The sequence below is a fragment of the Solea solea genome, chromosome 6, assembly GCF_958295425.1.
Source record: "Solea solea chromosome 6, fSolSol10.1, whole genome shotgun sequence".
Classification (NCBI taxonomy): domain Eukaryota; kingdom Metazoa; phylum Chordata; class Actinopteri; order Pleuronectiformes; family Soleidae; genus Solea; species Solea solea.
In genome coordinates this window covers 2,311,086-2,329,848 of record NC_081139.1, presented here as the reverse complement: position 1 = coordinate 2,329,848, position 18,763 = coordinate 2,311,086, and the positions used below count along the sequence as shown (strand labels likewise).

General features: G+C 41.0%; 1 protein-coding gene across 2 annotated transcripts; it reads right to left on the bottom strand.

Annotated features, from left to right (window-relative positions):
• Positions 1-244: 244 nt before the first annotated feature.
• On the bottom strand, positions 245-18,298 carry si:ch1073-335m2.2 (msx2-interacting protein). 2 transcript variants are annotated; one of them, XM_058630926.1, is made up of 15 exons: positions 18,026-18,298; positions 16,169-16,483; positions 13,076-13,552; positions 12,796-12,950; positions 11,849-12,049; positions 11,529-11,680; positions 11,318-11,443; positions 11,112-11,225; positions 10,906-11,019; positions 10,714-10,811; positions 3,301-10,555; positions 2,926-2,988; positions 2,629-2,823; positions 2,384-2,542; positions 245-1,335 (listed from the first exon to the last, which is right to left on the bottom strand). In XM_058630926.1, the coding sequence occupies exons 1-15, from the start codon at positions 18,106-18,108 to the stop codon at positions 1,204-1,206; spliced, it is 9,639 nt and encodes a 3,212-aa protein (XP_058486909.1). In that variant the 5' UTR covers positions 18,109-18,298; the 3' UTR covers positions 245-1,203. The 2 variants fall into 2 exon arrangements, with proteins under 2 accessions (XP_058486909.1, XP_058486910.1); XM_058630927.1 differs by having other exon boundaries at positions 13,076-13,549.
• Positions 18,299-18,763: the final 465 nt, after the last annotated feature.

Here is an 18,763-nt window from a genome sequence, read left to right as displayed (position 1 = left end):
GCTCACTGTGTTTCTTTTAGTCTCTCTCCACATTATTTATTCGGTCAGCGTAAGCCAAATCGAAAGCCTTCTCTGTATCGTAAATTAAACTGTTTCCTTACAAATTACCACACAACCTTCACGAAATATACAAAAGCATTTTATCTGACTATTAGATTTAGTTGCATGCAATAAACTGGCAGATCATTGAAAATGTGAAACCTCACACAACTCACTAACAAATAAAAGGATAACATCTTAAATATTTAAATTTTCAGGAGTTTGTTTTATTTGAGTTACAAAATATGAAGTGCCATGAGCAGACTCTGCAGAGGAGTCTGCCAACCTTCTTGAGTTACAAGTATTTACACCCAAAAGTCAAGGATATCCATTCTAAATGTCCACACAGCGTTTCTGGTATTCCCCCAGAGTTCAAATCTCTGTTGTCCAAGTTCCATAGTCAAAGTTTTAAATATTTAAAATATTTACAAAGGTCCTGTATTCAAAAAAAAAAAACTCCCAAATCAATCTGTAGCTTGTTCAATGCAAAGACGGGTGTTTCTGCGTCAGTAGTTTGAGAACATGAGCAGAGCTGGTGGAATTAAAGGAGCTGTTAAACGAACGTGGTCCTCTACAGGGTCTCCATAACTTTACATGATGACTCTTCCTCCTCTAAATAAGCCTGGGGGAGGAAGACTGTACAGAATTATTTAAAATTACACATTGAAATGTCTTTTTTTTTTTTTTTTTTTTAGCCATTGCGGTACACAACGGCTTCCGTGATCTTCTCTGGTAAAGAAATGAATGCGACAATCAATAAGACAGATGAAATAAAAAGGCCACCCGAAAAGTCACTCATGTTCATCAAAACGTCCCGTTTGTTTGTTTTTTTCTTGTTGTTTTTTTTTTCTTCAAAGAATCTCCAAACATTAAAATTAAACTCCAATAAATAAAAAAATACAGCAGAAAAATGGTCAAATAAGACTGATTCTGGTTCGGTCCATCCCTGAGTTCTTTTGAGAAGGACAAAAATACCAGACAGGAGTGACAAAAAACAAAAAGGACTGATGGTGGGAGAAAGAAAAAAAAAAAAGTATCAATACACATTCCCACAATGTCCAGGAAGAAAGAAAAAAAAAAAAAATAATCCCATATTCCTCTGGTTTCCTGAGGTTCATTGGTGAGAACATTCATCCGCAGGACAGAGTTCCCACTAGTGAAAGGTTACACAGAAGTGATGACGATCATGAGGTGTGGAGAGATGCTGGAGATCCTGTTGAGGAGGTCGGGGGCGAGCTGAGATAAGTGGCTCTCGGAAAATTCACACGGCGGGAAGATCTGTATGACGTAGGCAGGCTGGGAAAGGGTTAAGAAACGGTGTTATACACAGAGCTAGAATATGAATAGAATAGAATAGCTAACACATTTGATGCCACTGTGAGCCGTCAACAATAAATAAAAATCAACATTGTTCATGCATGGAATATGTTCTGGTTTCTTTGCTCCAGATAAGTAAATCATTAAAAGTGAATCATTTCGGTTTGTGGACAAAAACAAGACGTTTGAGGACGTCATCATTTCCAGGTTTGACAAACACTGATCAATGTTTTTTTACGTTTTAGTTGCAGCTCTAATTCAGAAACCATTGGGCTAATCCTTTTGAGTATTAGTCCATATCTTTCCACTTCAGTTTATGCCTGATATGTAGGGCTGTCAAATTGTCATTTATTGTATCATGATGAACTGCAGAAGCTCAATATTTAGTCACAATAAATAGCATTTCTTTTTACATATTAACAGGTAGCAGGTTTTTTGCAGTGTATCTTCATTGGGAATCAAATGAATCGAAGGAAAGTTGATTTATGACATTTTAGATTTGATTATTTCAAATCAAAACATGTGCAATAAGCCTGAGGTATAACACAATGTCTACTTCTGCAAAGGTGCACATGTCGTTGCATTGACATTTCTGGAGTTCCAGTTTAGTTGCCTTCTTGGTTTCGTACAGGTTCTGCTTTATTGTTGGGGCAGATGTTAGCACACGCAGTCTAAAATGAGACAGGGAAAAAAGGCTTAACGGCCAAAGATCATTCAGCCGTTAAGTTACATAAACCCTAGTTCTCTTGAGGACTCTAAGAAAGAAATGTTTAGTTTGTCAAAGAATCACTGCCAGTATATTTTGTCTTTTACTTTGTTAGTACTGAAGATGTGCCATCTTTGGTACTATTAAAAAAAATACTTTTTTCACACTGAAGCAGGGAAAAGTACATTTGTGTTCATCAGCCATCAGCAGTGGACCATAGCAAAATCTATTTGTCCAGCAATTTTCACTAGTTTATTTATAATTTACTTTTAATTAAGGAAAAAGAAAATGTAATCACATATAAACCATGATATGTCTCACCTGATTGGAACCTGGGTTGGGGATATTAATGATACCAGCGGCCAATTTTGACTGCAAGTAGTTGATAAAAGCGGACTTAAGAGCTTGAGTTTGGTTTAGAACGTCGTCTTGATCTCGTCCACACGGCAGAGCCAGGAGAAGACAGAAGTCACTGTCCCCCTGTGTAGGAAAAATATTTTTAATAAACAATTTATCGAAACAAATCTACTTTTAAAATGATAAAATTTCAAGAAAAAGAGACATACGGTCATCCTTCTGGCTACATTCTCAAGTTGTGAAGCTTCTAATCTCATTCTCTGGACGATCCTGAGAAGAGCACCTCCTTCTTGTAGGGGCAGTGATCGATGAGCCAAAGCTTTGTTGCCGCAAACAAAATGCAACTGCACTGCAGCCGTGTCATTCTTCAGCGCCAGCAGGCCTTGCCACACAATAGGGTATTTCTGTTTAAATATGGGACAAAACAAAGGCAGGTTTGTCAGACAAGCGTAGCTCTTGTTCAGACCCACACAAACCTGAAACAATTGTGAAGACTTTTGTCTTACTGTGAGCAGCTGCACCATATTAACAGGCGTCTTGCCATCTGGTTTTGCCTGGGGGTCTGCACCCTGAGGATTTGAGAAAACAAGAGCATTGTGTGATTAGCAGCTCTGGTAACATGACAATGTCAACACGGACTAGAATTTCCACTCAGTTTACAGTTGTGTTCATATTTATGAAGACCAAGCTAGACAATCTTATAGAACACTCTGGCACTAAGTTAAATTTAATTAAACAGATGTCATTAGTCTATCCTCATCAACGCCTCTTGGTAACCTGCAAAATAATCTTGAAAGTAAATATGTTTTAATGCTACAATGTCAGAATAGTTACAGCTGGGTGAATCTAATAGTTTGACATATTAACACCATTAAACTCACAATATTTGGTGTGATGTTCAGCTGTGGTTGGTTGATTCCAACAGGAGACGTCTCTGGTAGTTGAGAATGGATGCCTCTTGGGTTTGAGTACATCCCCGAGTACTCCGGGTATGAACCAGTAGGTCCTGGTGGCATCAGCTGAACTCTCTGCGGAGATGCTATTGCTGAACCAGATTGCCGAATGCCCATCCCCCCATCTTTAGGAAGAGGAGAGTGCGGCCTTTTTCCTTCCAATGGCTTTGTGATATCTTTCTCAGAGACACCTTTGGGCAGAACATGTGTGTCCGGTATGTGACCAGAATGAGGGTCTGTAGCTGAACGCTCCCCCTGTTGGTGCAGGAACGCACGCATTTCTCTCTGTGCCATGTATGTTTCCAACTGGACATTATTCCTCAAAGACCCACGAGGATCTGATTGCATAGTGTCCGGTTTCAACTGTGTGGTCGACTGTCTCCCGGCCATGTGGAAGTGTCTGGCTTCTTCCTGGTCTCCCTCAGGACTTCTCAAAGAACCAGGGTTCACCTTTAGAACCTTGTCTCTACCAACACCCTGTGGTGAGGTGGGCCGTGGCTGCATGGAACCAGACCAGGGAGAGGCATGAGGCTCACTATGCATCCCATAGCTCATAACAGAGAGTGGTGGAGTATTGACACGGACATCTCCCTGGACAAGATGGCCCACTGGAATTGATTGGGTGACACAGTGAGGAGACATCCTTCCCATGCCTCCCGGCACACTGTGAGGCGGCATGATAACAGACTGCTCTGAATGGTGTACACCAGTAATAAACTGTTGCATGGCAGGGTGACCGGAAGATAACATCACTGGTATGCCCTTGGGTGAGGAGGAGCCTATGGGTGAGGACACTTTGGTAAATTGAGGATGTGGATGACCCGACTTGCGTGGAGACCGTGGTTCCTGTTTGATCCCGCCGTGGTGTGAAGCAGCTCTGTCACCAGCTGCTGTAACAAATCCTACATGGTTGCCTGGTGGAGAGGGCAAATGGGGACTTATTGCTGGACTAATAGCAGAAGTCCAAGATGGTTTAGCACCATCTGTACTGTGAGCATCAGCACTGTCCATTTTCTTCTGATGTTTTAATGGCATGTAGTCTTGATGGTAGGTCAGTAACTGCTGGTTACCTGGTGTAAGACGCTTTACTACACCTTGGGCTCCAGACTGGTAATTAGATTCCATCTTTTCCAAACCACTACTCTCTTGTTTAATAGACATAGCTATCTGTGGCTTGCCAGGATGTCCATGATCTGTCTGCAGTGAAAGCCCCTTTTGAAGTCCAGACTGAGAGTGACCATACATTTCCTGTTTTATCTGGGGCATTGATACCAACTGCTGAGATTCCATATCACCTGCTGTTGCTTGTGGGATCTGACTTATTTTAGCACTAATCCGCTGGGGCCCCTCTGTTTTTTGACCCGAGTGGCTCAATACAACCACTCCTTCAGATGTATTAACCCTCAATCCAGGGCAAGATCCTATACCTAGACTGGAGCTCTCAACAATGAAACGTGCACCGCTAACCCCCTCATCACCAACAGGTGGACCCAGGTATGACCCAGTATCATCTTTGCTGGGCCTATATGAAGATTTGGGCAGAGGAATGTCCACACATGGATTTCCAATATTCATATTTAGTTTGTCCTCTGGCTCAGGAGGGTTACAAACACGGCTGATAACAGAGGTTGCAGTGGATGCTATAACAGAGATCACAGACTTTGTTTCAGGAGATGGTAGCGTGGCTGGAGGTCGAACAACAGATGGACCTGAATGAGCCATTCTACTGTCAGATAGTGGTGACTTGTTTGGCACAATAGCTGATGGAGTGGTACTTTCCAATGGGTTAGGCTCTTGGAGGGGGGTCTGATTACTAGGAATACAGCTGCTACCTGTTAGTGAAACATTTTTGTGTTTCATAAGTATCTGTCTCAAGTCACTTGTACCATGTTCAGTTTCCATTTTCTCAGAATCTGAAGGCAAAGGCTGGTTTTCCTTTGAAGTCAACGGCAAGACGGGTGAAGAGACAACTCCATCTTTGGATTGGTGATGCCAATCCAGTGGAGAAACAGTTATTCTACTGGTTTGAATGGATTTGATATTTGGCCTAGTGACTAGTGGCGATGGGGAAGGGGACATACCTTCAGATGGCAGCTGCAGAGGCTTTGGACATATTGGACTCTTAGACTGGGGGTAAACATTTTTAAGAGTCTGAAACTGTTCTTCGGATGATAATTCTGACTCAGGATTTAAATCTGTAGCTTTGATGGCAGAAGGCTCGGAATCTGGCTTCAAAGTAGTAGGAGCGATAACAGTAGCAGCTACTGATGGCGTTGTCTCAGAAACAACCTTTTCACCAGATGCCTTGCTCTCTGCTACTGTAGACGCCAAATTCTCAATGGGCAAATGTTCTTGCTTTATATCCTTTTTTACTTGCTTTGGGGCTTTAGAACGTTTGGGTGTTTTAGGTCTTCCCTTCCCTTTTTTAGGTGTGGTTTGAATGAGGGGTTCCTCCTGAATAGTGGATGCATTTGTTTCAGGTTCATCCTCCTTGGCAGGCTGAACGAAATCCTGCACCTCAGGCTCAGAACTTTCATCTGTTCTTAGTTGAGGTGGCTGGGTCAAGGATGCAGTTGTAGCCTCAGGTGTAATTGAGTAAATTGCAGCCATGAGTTCTGTTTCACTGGCAGGAATAGGTTTTTCTTCAGCTGGGTTACATTTTATTTCTGTATGTGGTACAGGTGTTGGAAGTTCTGCTGGACAAACCGGATCAGTAAGTTTGGCCACTGCCTCCTCCAATTCAAGTTCTGGTGAAATTATGCTTTTTGATACTTCCAGGACCTCCTTTTTCTTCAAAGCAACATTTTCTTTTTCTTTGTTATTGGGGCATTCTATGTTAGTCTCTGTGCCCTTGGCAACATGATCACTGTGGTCACTAGGCCTGATATTTGAACACGAAGACTCATCTTGACTCCCAAGCTCATCATCCCCTAATTGAAGAAGATCTTTAACCTCTGTTACATTTAGCCTTATTTTGAGATTCTTGAGGACAGGAGACTTGGGGGTCCTTGTCAACTTCTTTCCTCTAACAACCTTTTCTTTTTCCACAGAGATTTTCTCTTCTAAGCCAGCAGAATCCATCTCTTGTCCATTTGATTTGCCTTCGCTAACTTTTTCACAGATATCGCTATCTTTTCTTTCTCTGCTTTGTTTGTCTTTTTCTTCCTTTGTTTGGTCAACTTTTGCTGCTGGGTCGTCTTTACATGAGGTTGAAAAATCTTGCAAAGTCAAGGCATCTCCTGTGAAATCAATTTCCTCATCATCATCCTCAGTCACCTCAGTTTTGTCTCCCTTCCTCGTTGATCCAGAGCCTAGCACTGTGGACATCTGGTTTGATGAACCCTTTGTGGCATGAGATGTTTTTCCTTTTGACAACCTTGGAATTCGTTCACCACTTTCTGATTCATTTGAATCAGTTTCTTTATCCATCTTAGATTTTTCTACTTTGACAGTTGAACTATCATCACCTTGTCTACGATTCTTGGGGGGACGGCCCCGTTTATTTGCAGGTGTTGGAGTGGGTGGATCCTGCTCAATGTTCTGCTGCTGTGTTGTATCCTTGACTGTACCTCGCTTTCGTGCAGAGCGCGGTGACTCTGTCATTTCCTTTCCAGGGCGAACTGGTGCATCATCTTCGACTGGGGTGGCATACACAGATTTAACATTTCTTCGTTTGGCTCTGCCTAATGATATGCTCTGCTCAAATACATCTGGATCTGATCCATGAATGGGGGATTTGCCTGTCGACTTTGATTCAGCTCTTGGGGACGATCCACGTTTTAGTTTCTCTTTGTCAATGCGTTCACTCTTGCGTGTAGCTTGTTTCTCCAAACCAGAGGTAGACACGACTGGAATGGGAGCCACTTGTGCCGGGGATTGTTTGCCCTTTTTACTTTTCATTTCTTTTGTTTTATGCTCTTTCTGAGATGAGACTGGCAGATCATCTGTGTCATTATCAAGAGGCATTTGCATTTCACTAACTTGAAGTTTCTTTTCTCCCTCAGGCTCTACCACTGTTTTGCTGGTGGAGTGCGACTCTTTCTTAACTACATCCCCATCCTCTGGAGCAGTAGAAGGCAAGGGACAAGTGGCTTCAAGCACTTCTGGTTGCGTCATTTCAAGATCAAGCTCTGGTTGCAAAGTAATATAGACATCACTAGAATTGTGGTGAGGCGATGGTTGTTGTCTGACTACAGGTTTTATATCTTCAGTCTCCAGTTTCCCTTCAGTTGGAGAAAGTTTGCATCTATCCCCCAAGTTACTGGTTTCAGGTGCAGGTTCTGAATCAAAGGTCTCAAATTGTGGATGGGGCTTAAGTAAAACAGGTTCATTCTCTTTTACTTCCGTCTTTATCTCTTCTTTAATGAAAAACACAGGGGGGTGTGGATCGGGGGCTGAATTTACTGCAACACATTTGTCTTCTGGTGGAGGCAAGTCCTTGGTTTCAGTTTGGGTGACAGGAGTAGGTGTGAGCCGGGATTCAATAATCATCTCTTCAGCAGGACTAACAGGTTTAATTTCTGGCTCCATGATAGAGCCTGTTGTTTCAGCTTGCTGGTCTTGAACAGGTGTTTTTTCCACTTTATTCTCATCTGTGGGAATGGTATCAACTTTTACCTGTTGCTGCTGCTGGATTTTATTCTTCTGTTGCTGTAGTCGAGTGAGTTCCAAAAAACGACTATGGAAAAGGACCACTGGTCCCGAGTCAAGTTCACCATCTGCTGTTCCTTGGTGACCAGTTTGCTGGTTTTGAGTATGCTCAGGTTCTTCATGTTTGCGTTCCAAGTGTTGAAGACGTCTAGAGTCCAGCTCAAAAACAGCACTATGCATGAAGCGGGAAGCAAATAACTCCCTTCTTTCATGCTCCTCTGGCTTAGGTTCTTCTTTCCTGTCTTCAAGTTTGTCTTCTGATCCACTTCGAATTTTCTTCTTTACAATGTACCAGGAAGGCGTAGGTCTTGGTGTTGAATCTACTTTCTCAGTATCTTTTCTGCTGCGTAAACTAGCAAAGTGAGAATCATAATCTAAAAATGACCAGTTATCTTCTCTGGAAGATGAGAGTGATTTTGCACGCTCAAGCAAAGCCTTTGTATCTGGTGTGATAGTCTGGTCAAGTGCAAAGGAGTAAAACTTGTTCCTTTCGAGGTGTGCTAGTTTGGGGTCTGTAAACCTCACAGTCCTTGGCCTCTCAGGAAAAGGCATTGATGTAGAGGGCACCGGGGAATGGGGTTTAGGGTCTTTGTCCTCTTCAGAGTCAGATCTCACTTCTCCAGGCTCCAAGTCATGCCAAGTGCCATATTCTAAACGCTTGCAATTGTGACTATTCTTACTGAGATTTCTGGAATAGTTCAAGTCAGGCATTAAGTCTGGTTTGACTCTGCTCTCCCATCTTTTTTGCTGATCCTCTTCCCCACTAAGAAAAGGAGGGTTTACTTTGTTTACTTGTGTGTTTATGTTCTGAGTCCTTTTGACTAACAGCTCCACAACAGGTTGATTTTTTTCATCATTTCTACTCAAATCTTTTCGAGAGGGATCCACAAACTCCTCTTCCACATGGTGAGAGAAGTGTGGACGTCCAGGAGAGGAAGTGTTGTTCCACTCAGGATCTTCACTTTTTTGCCTAAAGCTCCTGTAGACACGTTCTCTCTTTATCCCAGAGTCTGTGTCAAACTGGTCTACTTTCTTTAGTTTGTGAGATGGGAAGTTATCTGTAACATCTTCAGGTGGTTTACCAACTTCATGCACAAGACTGCGGTGCTCCATGTCCTCCATTTCATTTCCTTCAGGGCTTTCTGGTTTGTGAGGTTTATCAAATTCACGTTGTTGTTGCTGGTGCAAACGTCTATTTTGCTCCATTTGCTTGCGGTAACTCTGAGACAGATCAATGTCAACATGGTCTTCCTTGTTCTTGGCACTTTTGTCAGTTTCAGTATTCTGATTACCAAATTTGATAGCAGCATTTTGTTCTTGTTCTCTTGTACTGCTTTGATCTGTAACCCCCTCATGAGAAAATCTTCTAGATGAAATGTGCCCTGGATGTCGTTTGGAATCCAGTGTGTGCAAAGACGCTTCCAATTTCTCACTTTGCCCTCTAAGATCCTCTTGACTATCCTTCGGCGTGCTACTTTTGTCAGTTTTCAGTCTCGAATCTCTTCGTTGTGATTCTTTGTGTTTGTCGGTGTCTGACTCTTTCAAATACGAGGCACTGGCACCAATGTCAGAGGACTGGTTGCCATCTTCCTCCTCGTGTCTACTTCTCTTTGGATGAATAGCTTTTCCACCAGTATCAGCAAAACGCCTCTTCCTCGCGGCAAGGCGATCCGAATCCACAGATGAATCTTTACCATCAGTTCCAGTATCCGTCTTGAGGTGTTTCTTGAGGCGATTTTTCCCATCCAAGTCTGCATTCTCACCTTTACCAATGTCAGATCTTTCCGATTTTACAGAGTCATGATTAGCAGTTGGCAACTGATTTCCAGAAACAGAGTCACGATCCACCTTAAATTTCTGCCTTTCAGGAGCATCCTGGTCTTCAAGTTCTGTCTCAGGCACTGGGTTGGATGGGGATTGCCCCTTTGCTTTCCTTGATTTACTCTTCTCAGCTTTGTCTTTATCACTTTTCTCTTTTCGTTTTGGACGTTTGGTTTTCTCAGCACCTGCCACACGCTCAGGTTGACTGCTCCTCTCACTTTTGTCACTCTTAGTAGAAAGGTCCAGCAGGGTCTTTTCTGATTTATCAAAGTGTGGTGTTGGTGAAATGGAGCCCACACTACCACTTCTCTCAGAGGACTGGCTATAAACCTGTCTTTCTGGGTCTCTGGGTGCACGGTCAGAAGGTGAAGGTGATACTGCAGGAGTGATAGGTCGCCTTGGGTGGGACGGGCTCCACCTGCTGCGGTCAGCCTCGAAGCGCTCTCGTTCTCTTTCTCGCTCTCTTTGAATATATGTATATTTCCTGATGTCTTGTTCAAAAGGGTCTCGGTAATCCCTGTAGTCTCTTGGATCATCGTGGTATCGTGGGTCAAAGGGCTCTCCCTGATAATGTTCCAGTTCAGTAAAGCGTTCCCTGCTGCGGGCAGCATAATCTCTACGAGCATCCTCTGGGTAGAGCCCAGGGGTACGTATATTGTCATAGTAAGCCCTTTCCGCTGTAAATTCATGGTATGGAGGTCTGCGTTCCTCTCTATAGAATGAATGAATTGAAAGAAAAGCAAAAAGTTATCAATTCTGTTACCCTGACTTTTAAACATTATCGTACATAATACATGTTTTACGACTAATATTATTTGAAAGAATGTTTCCTTATTATTTAATGAACGATTGTATGTAATAGGCGTTTACCGTCGCTCTGGTGGAATTTCGTAGAAGTCTCTCTCTTGACCAGATGCCTGCATAGATCGGTAGAATGCCATCTGACACTCTTGACTTGCAAAGTCAACCTATCAAAAAGTTAATAACAACACACTTAAGTACCTAAACAAATACACGAGGAAGTAAATTTTGCTTAATAGCTAGATCATTTCCAATTTTTACCTTTATTTTATTGCCACCGATCTTCCAGCCTTTGGTCTCTCTTACAGCTGCCTGAGCAAAATCTGTGTTGTTATACGTGATGAGAGCCATCCCTTTTAATCGGTCAAACACGACCTAAAAACACAAATTAAAAAAATATAACAATTGCAATTTTGAAAACATGAAACACCCTTTGATCAAAATCTTTATTAAATCAAACACCCTACCTTAACAACGTGTCCATAACGTAGGAAATGCCGTGTGAGGTATTGTTCCGTAATGTTGTTCGCCAAACCATCTAACCAAACACATGTTGTAGGCATACTCTTTCCAAAACCAAGCTAAAAGAAAAAGGAGAACAATTTTCATTTTGAACATTTTAGATTTTTTTTTTTTTAATACATGTCTTTAATGTTTACTATAAAAACACTACCTTAAGTCTGTTGCTTCCCAGATACTCTCCATCCATCTTCTTTATGGCCTTGCATACACTGGCAATATCGGAATACTGCACAAAGGCATACTGGGGAACTCCATTTACTTTCTTGATGTCAATGTCCTTGAGAAGTATCAATAAGGAAAAAATTACAAATGTAAGAAGTAAACTTTAACTTGTCAAGTATGAATTAAAAATGTTAGCTTACCACAATTTCTCCAAATCGCTGAAAAATGTCAAGCAGTTGCTGATAACTGGTGGTCTTCTCAAGGTTTCCTATGAACAGTGTCCGTGTGGCTTTTGGGTGGAACTCATCTATTCTCCCATCCAAGGGCCTGAACTCATTTTCACTTTCTGTTTCTGAAGAAAAGAACAGGGTTAATAATATTACCAACATCTAATTGAAGTTCAGGCTCAAATTCTCCAACATAAACACATTTTCTCTAAAATTATGAACTGGCATTTAATCTGCCTCCATCAAGCATTGTGATAATAAATACTGCTTTGTTAAGTACTTTCATCACTTACCAGGGCCATTCCAGGCAGTGACTTCAATAAGCATGCCAAAGAACAGTTTTCCTTTAGAGACACCAAGGGCTTTCTCCTGGTCCTCTTGCTGTCTAAAAAACACCAAACCATAACGGTCCTCCGACGATCCATGGATCTGCACCGAGGTAACTTTCCCATGTTTCTTGAATTCATGAAAGAGTCCGTCTTTTAAACTTGTGTCTGTGGAGGAAAAACAAAAATGGAAACGTTCAAATTGCCAATCCCCATTCTTAAAAGTAATGAAAGCAAGAGATGTTTAAGAATTAATAAATTCATGGCTTTTTCCACCAAAAAAATGTATTTCCACATAAACCTGTGCACCGAGAGGGCGATTCCTTTTGCAGGCTATTTGTTAATTTCAGTTTTTTGTTCAACATGAGTCCATGAGTGTATTTAGTTATGCAATAACTGGAACTCACTGTTCATGGCTAACTGCATTTCTATTTTAAGTTTGGCAGTTTGGTAGATACTTTTTAGGTATTGACCAGCCAAGGGTTTTAGATGTTGTGATGTTAAACAAGACAGAATATAAGCTTGTGGAAATACTAGTGAAAAAAATAATAATTAAAGGCTACCAAGTACAAATATAATGAAGCAACTGAGCCCAGAAAAGTCCTAAAAAGATAACAAGAAAACACTATATTGTTTGGACCACTTTTTTGACCACTGCTGGCTGATAAACTTAAACGTAGTGTAGAATGCAAGTAATGTAACTGTCCTTCCAAAACCAGACAATGCCCTCAGCAAAACTCTTCAGTTTCTTAATTAGATGACATTCAAAGGTTTTGTTGTGATTCAAGAGAAAACTAAATTAACTTTTCAAGGGTCTGAACATGACTGTACTTCTTAAACGTACTTTTTTATACTATACTGCCAAATATATAGATTTTGATTTTACGGCTCTTTAAGGGACATGTAAAACTCACCAGTGGACCGCACTGGTAGATTTTGTACTTTAATTCCAAAGCTTCTGCGTGGTTCATCCGAGTCGAGCACCATAGATGACTGCTGAGGGGCATGTGTGGCCGACGACTGCACAGAACGTGCATGTGATCCATCACTTGAGCTGCTGTTTGAATCACTGTTATCACATAAACACAACAAGAGACATTGCTTTTAGGATTCAAACAATGATGGGACACTTGCTGGGCAAACTTCATAAACCCAAGAAACCTAAAAAAGGGTCAACAAAATAACATGGCACACCTGCCACTGCCAGTGCTGCTGCTGCTGCTAACGGAATCGGAGCTTGAAGATCTGCTGCGAGACCGAGATCTTGGGCCTCTCCCAGGGGACAAGGTAGCTCTTTTCGGTGAATGAGGAGTTTTGGAGGTTTGTCCTGTGGTCCGTTGTGGGGATGGGTGTCTTGACTGAGAGGAATGAGATGATCGGCTTCGACGATGATGGTAAGTTCCATCAACACGCCGTCCTCTGTCATCTCTGTACAGGTCACGTCGTGTGGAATTAGTAAGAGTGAAGGGGTCGCGAACTCTAGAGTCAAAATGTGGGTCTGCTGCCTCAAAGCTTCCAGCAATAGTACTGCTTCCCGGGCCAGCAGCAGCAAACAAAGAACGATCGCGGTAATATTCAGTGCTGTAGTGACGCTGTCTGTCAAAATTGCCGCTGCGGTCATGGTGTCCATATGGGCTGTGATCGTATGCACGTTCTCTGGTTTCTGAGCTACTGTGAAGTAACAAGAGGACAGAGAGAGAAATTATTATGATTCAATATAAAGAGGCCAAAAAACAATTAACTACAGTACTATATACATCACACATCTGTTAAAATAAAGATAGACAGCCATGAATTGGGCAGGTAAGAGGTGGAATTGATAGCTTAACAAAGAAAAGTAATTACTTCAATTTTATCATCATGGTATGATACAATGGAATATGAATAAGACTGTGTGTTAAAGTGGTTCTTGTTATTTTTCAGCAGTGTCCAAAAGGTTTGCATATTGTTACTCCAATGTTGTCTTGACAAATGTTGCAGCTTAACAAGTAAATTAGCTTGAGTGTTCACAACAATCCTGCCACAATAAAATGGATGGCTTTTGTGATTCCTGCTCCCTTATCTAATTGGTCAGTAGCCTAAAATGACATTCAAATATTCATAAGTAACAAGACTTACAAAGACGCACATTATAATGTCAAGTAAATCAATAAATAGTTGCATGAAACAAAGCTGCCCCAAGCCCAGACCCTACTAAAGATCTTCCCTTAGACAAGTAATCTGTTCTTCTGCTAATCTTCAGGGGAGCCAATTTCAGAGGATGACTGTCCATAAACTATTGCTGGTAAAAGGGAAATTCAACATGTCTCCTTAATTATGATATCTTAATACTATTTAAGAGCTCTGCGGTATCAAACTTTAAACATATTGCAGAGGTCCTATAAGTTCATTTATTTTGTAATAAGTTACAAAAAATCATAAATTATAATATGCTGGGGGAAGAAAAAGACACTTAAAGGAACAATTTACATAAACAATTTTACACAAGCATTTTACTTTTTTTATACTATCTTGCATAAAAACATTTTCCCTCAAAACAGAGCAAACTTAATATTACGGTTAGAGAAAGTATGCAGATGTCAGAGCAATACCAACCTTTTAGAAAAGAAGTTACTGAAACTAATCCAAATAAAATCTAGGTGGTCAGAATGAGAGAGCCCGAATGAAAAACCGAAGGGAAAAATCAAATGATTTAATTAGGCAAAAAAAAAATTGTTCTCTTGAATCACACTGCACGTTAATCTTCAAATACTGTGGAGTACCAGGCCAGTAGATTGTTGATGTAATAATCCACTTAGGCTACTTAATTCTCTTCACTGGATGGAAAAAGTGTGGAAAAATACCAGATAGACCTCTTTATGGATTTCTGGACATGTGGGGGGAAAAAAACGTCGAAACATTTGCCTCAATAACCACTCATGCGTTTCAAAAAATGATTAATTTAGGGGTAATTTGGTAGATTCCATGTTGACTAACAGCAAGTTGATGCCCAAATGAAACGTACATCCAACTGGGTGAGTCTTGCACTCTTGTATGAGGAGGTAGTAGTTCCCAAAAGTTAACCTTTGGACAAAAATGATCAAACGTATTCCACTGGTTATGTCAATGTCAAATCAATTAAAAAGCCTACAATATCACAGACTCTATGGCCACGACATATACAATCCTCTTGGGCTTATATAGATGACATAACTCCATAATCCATTGATTCCATCAGGTGTGTTTACTTGCAACTTTGTCTTTTTGCAGGTTACTTTCAAGTTACTTTCGAAAAGTTGTCTTTAGCTCTGTGTTACAAACTTGAAGTGCCCTTCCTTACTGTATCCTTACACAGCTACATCCACACTTGAGTAATCCACAGGGGTGCCATCTAAACCTATCCACACTAGGGCTGGCATCAGTACATCCAGTATGGGTTGTCATATTGCAGATATCCAGGAGGTTACATCCAAAATACGCAACCTTCGTCATTCTTCTTGGCATCCATCCAAAACAAGATTAGCTCCACAGACTTTTGATGGCTGGTTGTTCGAATCATCGGTGTTCTTGCCAAGTCTTCTTGTTATTAACTTCCACGTTTGTGACAAAAATGACATATAGTTAATCTCATTCTAGAAATGATTGAGATAGCCATGGCTATGTAGACTATTCTGTCTTGCTTTGGGTGTGTATCGAATGCAAAATTCTTCCATCCACTTGTTCAAAAAATAAATCCAGACATGGCCAAATCCACGGATGCAAAATTGGCAAAAGTACTCCAATCATCAGCTGTTGCCAAGAGAAAAAAAATTGACAGCCCAAGATGGAAGGTCCTTCAAGTAATTACATATTACCTGTATAGATTCTTCAGAGTAAAGTGTATCCTGTATTGTAAATATTTACTTCCAGTTTCGAACAATTCCGAGTAAAAATCAACGTAGGATCCGATATTTAGGAGAAAAATGTTTTGGTTTTTTTTTTTAATCCAGAAGTACCGACGGTAGTTCCCAGTGGAATGTAATAAATCCATAACTCACTAGGTGTAATTCCTCACAGATGTAATATCCAAACCAGATGTCAAACCTTGAATTATAGTTACCTTACCAAATTAATATGTGTAGTTAATATACTTAGATCCCATGGGAATGGCAAGTCGAATATGATGAAAAGTGGAACGCTTCCTAGATTACCTTTCAATAACCACCTTGAGGTATCTATCGCTCAAGTATAACCCCACTATGTGTTTAGGTCTTAAACCTATCCATTACCTCGATTCCCCTGAATTAAGGGGAGGCTGTGTCCACTTACCCATCTATTCTCCGCTCATAACGTCCCTCTCTGGTGTGAAGGGAAACAGGTGGGCCAAACACTGGACCAACTGTTGCCCTAGAGAATCCTGTAACGTCTCGACTGCTCGAGGGAGAGCTGTCTTCAAGGCCCCGAACAGCACTAGGGACTGATCCAGGTTCATTGTAGTCTGTCCGCAGGTCCCTGTCTCCCATTTTGTTGACAGCATTGTGAGCCTTCTGCGCACTTTTGATATCCACAAAATCCACAAAAGCTGCAACACCACCCTCTGAACCTCGCTTCCGCAGAACTTTTACGCTCTCCACGCGCCCATACCTAAGAGGAAATTACAATGGAAACAAAGAGGAGATCACATAAAAAGGCATATTTAAAGAGTACATGGAACTGTCTCTATAAACAGACAGAACGTGATAATCAAGACAAGAAGAGACACTAATATCATAAGGAAAATTGCTCTTTTGGGTCCAACTATAAACCAAAACAACTCCAGACATAATAGAGGTTGACTGATACGATTTTTCTATGGCCAATAAAAGCTTTACAAATCAGGGCAACCAACGGTCAATATATACGATAGAAATAAAATAACAGTTTAAGAATTACAAATAATACAGTGTTTAATTTAAATAAACATCAACTGAGCAACACCTAAGAAATGCAGATTTAAGTCTGTTTCTTCAATCTGCATTTTACACCAGTGAACTTATGAAGTTTCAATAAAAGCTGGGTGTAGGCTAATATTTATATACATGAAACAGACAATATAACAAAACTTAACTTAAAGCAGGATTTATTTGCGAACAAAACAATGTAACCTTAGATGAATAGGTAATGATCAGCCAATTCATAAAAATAATAATCGGCCTGTGTCACAGGTCTTCGGCTCATGATTATAATAACAATAATTATTATTGTTATTATTAATATTAATAAACATGCCTCTGTTACAGCACACATTAATTAACACCTTACAAAGAGCAGCGTATACAAGTAGTCACGAGACCACCGGTAATGCAGTAGTGCAAAACCGAAATGATTTGTTTTGATGTTTATAATAAGCTTGTTGTTCAAGTTAGTCGAGTTAACCTTTCACTGCGTAGCAAAGTCGTAACACAGCCTCGAGTGACTTCTGTGAACGAAGGAAATCAACCACAGCCATTTAATGGCTTTCTAAACATCAAATCGTTAAGTAGCGGGAGCGAATTGTTCGATTTACTGGTAACGTGCCAACTCTGAAGACAATGGCAACCTTAACCGAGTTTTAAGACGGAGACTTTAGGTCAAGCCGCTCAACAACTTGCAAACATCTGATAAACACAGTGAGGCAGCTGCTCGCTTCTAGTTTTTTTTTATTCTTCTCTACAGTGCTGTTTTTGGCCAACAACGGTGGGAAGCAGAAACATCGCTTAGTGAAAGGGACGTCTCCGGTGACCAAAATAATAAATCATCCGATGTTACTTGTCCAGCTGTCCAGCTAACGGCTAGCGTACTGTGGGCTTGTACCGATCACGAAAACGTCCCCACAAAATGGTCGGATGGTTGGGTGGTAGAGTGTTAGCTCGCTAGCTAGCACACCTAGCTACTCGCCTAGGCATAAACGTTCGCGAAAGTTAGCCAAACACTGCAAAATCGTGAACATTTGCATTTAAGTGTTCCCACCCCGTGTGTTTAGCTTCTTCAAACACTGCTGTGATATAGTATAGCCACACACGGCTCACAATAACCCTACTTGATTTGTGAAAATTAAAATGCTAACATTAGCTGAAGTAGCATTAGTCGCAGGCTATGAGGCTAATGGTAGAGCTGCGGCTAACCCGCGCTGCTCCGCCGATAGAGGATCCCTCTTGCGTAACCTACCGTTTAAAATGCTCCACAATTTTCTCCTCTCGGACATGTTCGGGTAAATTTCCCACCCAAAGGTGTCTGGTTTCCCGAACCATCGTGCGCTATTCTTCCCCCTCCACGCACATATATGATCTGGCACGTTTCGAATCCCTGCCGGTCGGAGGTCCGCCTGCACAAAATGAACGACGGCTGATTCCGTAGATGATCTGGGGCCCGGTGGACGCTGCCTGTGTAGCTTTAGCTGCTGCGTCCCCGAGCCACACACGAGAACGCGCGGCACGCTCGCTCCTGGCAGTTTTGTGTACGAAATGGGCGCCCCCGACGTGCTGCGCGTGGCCAATAGTGAACACGCGATTACAATATTAAAAGGATCAAAACCGACCGTGAAGGCTTTGTTCGTTGTCTTGATGTCATCCACATTGTTTTTAAGAGTCAACAACAACATTTGTTTTCTTTTTAGATTAAAAAATAAATATCTGATTAAAACCACATTTGAAAGTGGTTTGAAACAGTTCATTAACACTGAGCATTTTGGTTCACTTTTAAATGTATATATTTATATATATATATATATATGCATATATTATTATTATTTTAAGATGGAGTATGTATGTATATATTTATATATATATATATATAAATATATATATTTATATATATACATATATATGCATATATTATTATTATTATTTTAAGATGGAGTATGTAACTTAAAACATATCTGTTACATTCAAACCATTGCCAAATGTG

Bases quoted from the DNA above. Each gene is read 5' to 3' on its own strand.
- si:ch1073-335m2.2 (XM_058630926.1), bottom strand. From the start codon at position 18,108: ATGGTTCGGGAAACCAGACACCTTTGGGTGGGAAATTTACCCGAACAT. The intron at 13,553-16,168 runs GTAAGTGGACAC...GTTACTTCACAG, and splicing joins TATGAGCGGAGAATAGATGG to TAGCTCAGAAACCAGAGAAC. The intron at 2,824-2,925 runs GTAAGACAAAAG...ATATTTAAACAG, and splicing joins ATATGGTGCAGCTGCTCACA to AAATACCCTATTGTGTGGCA.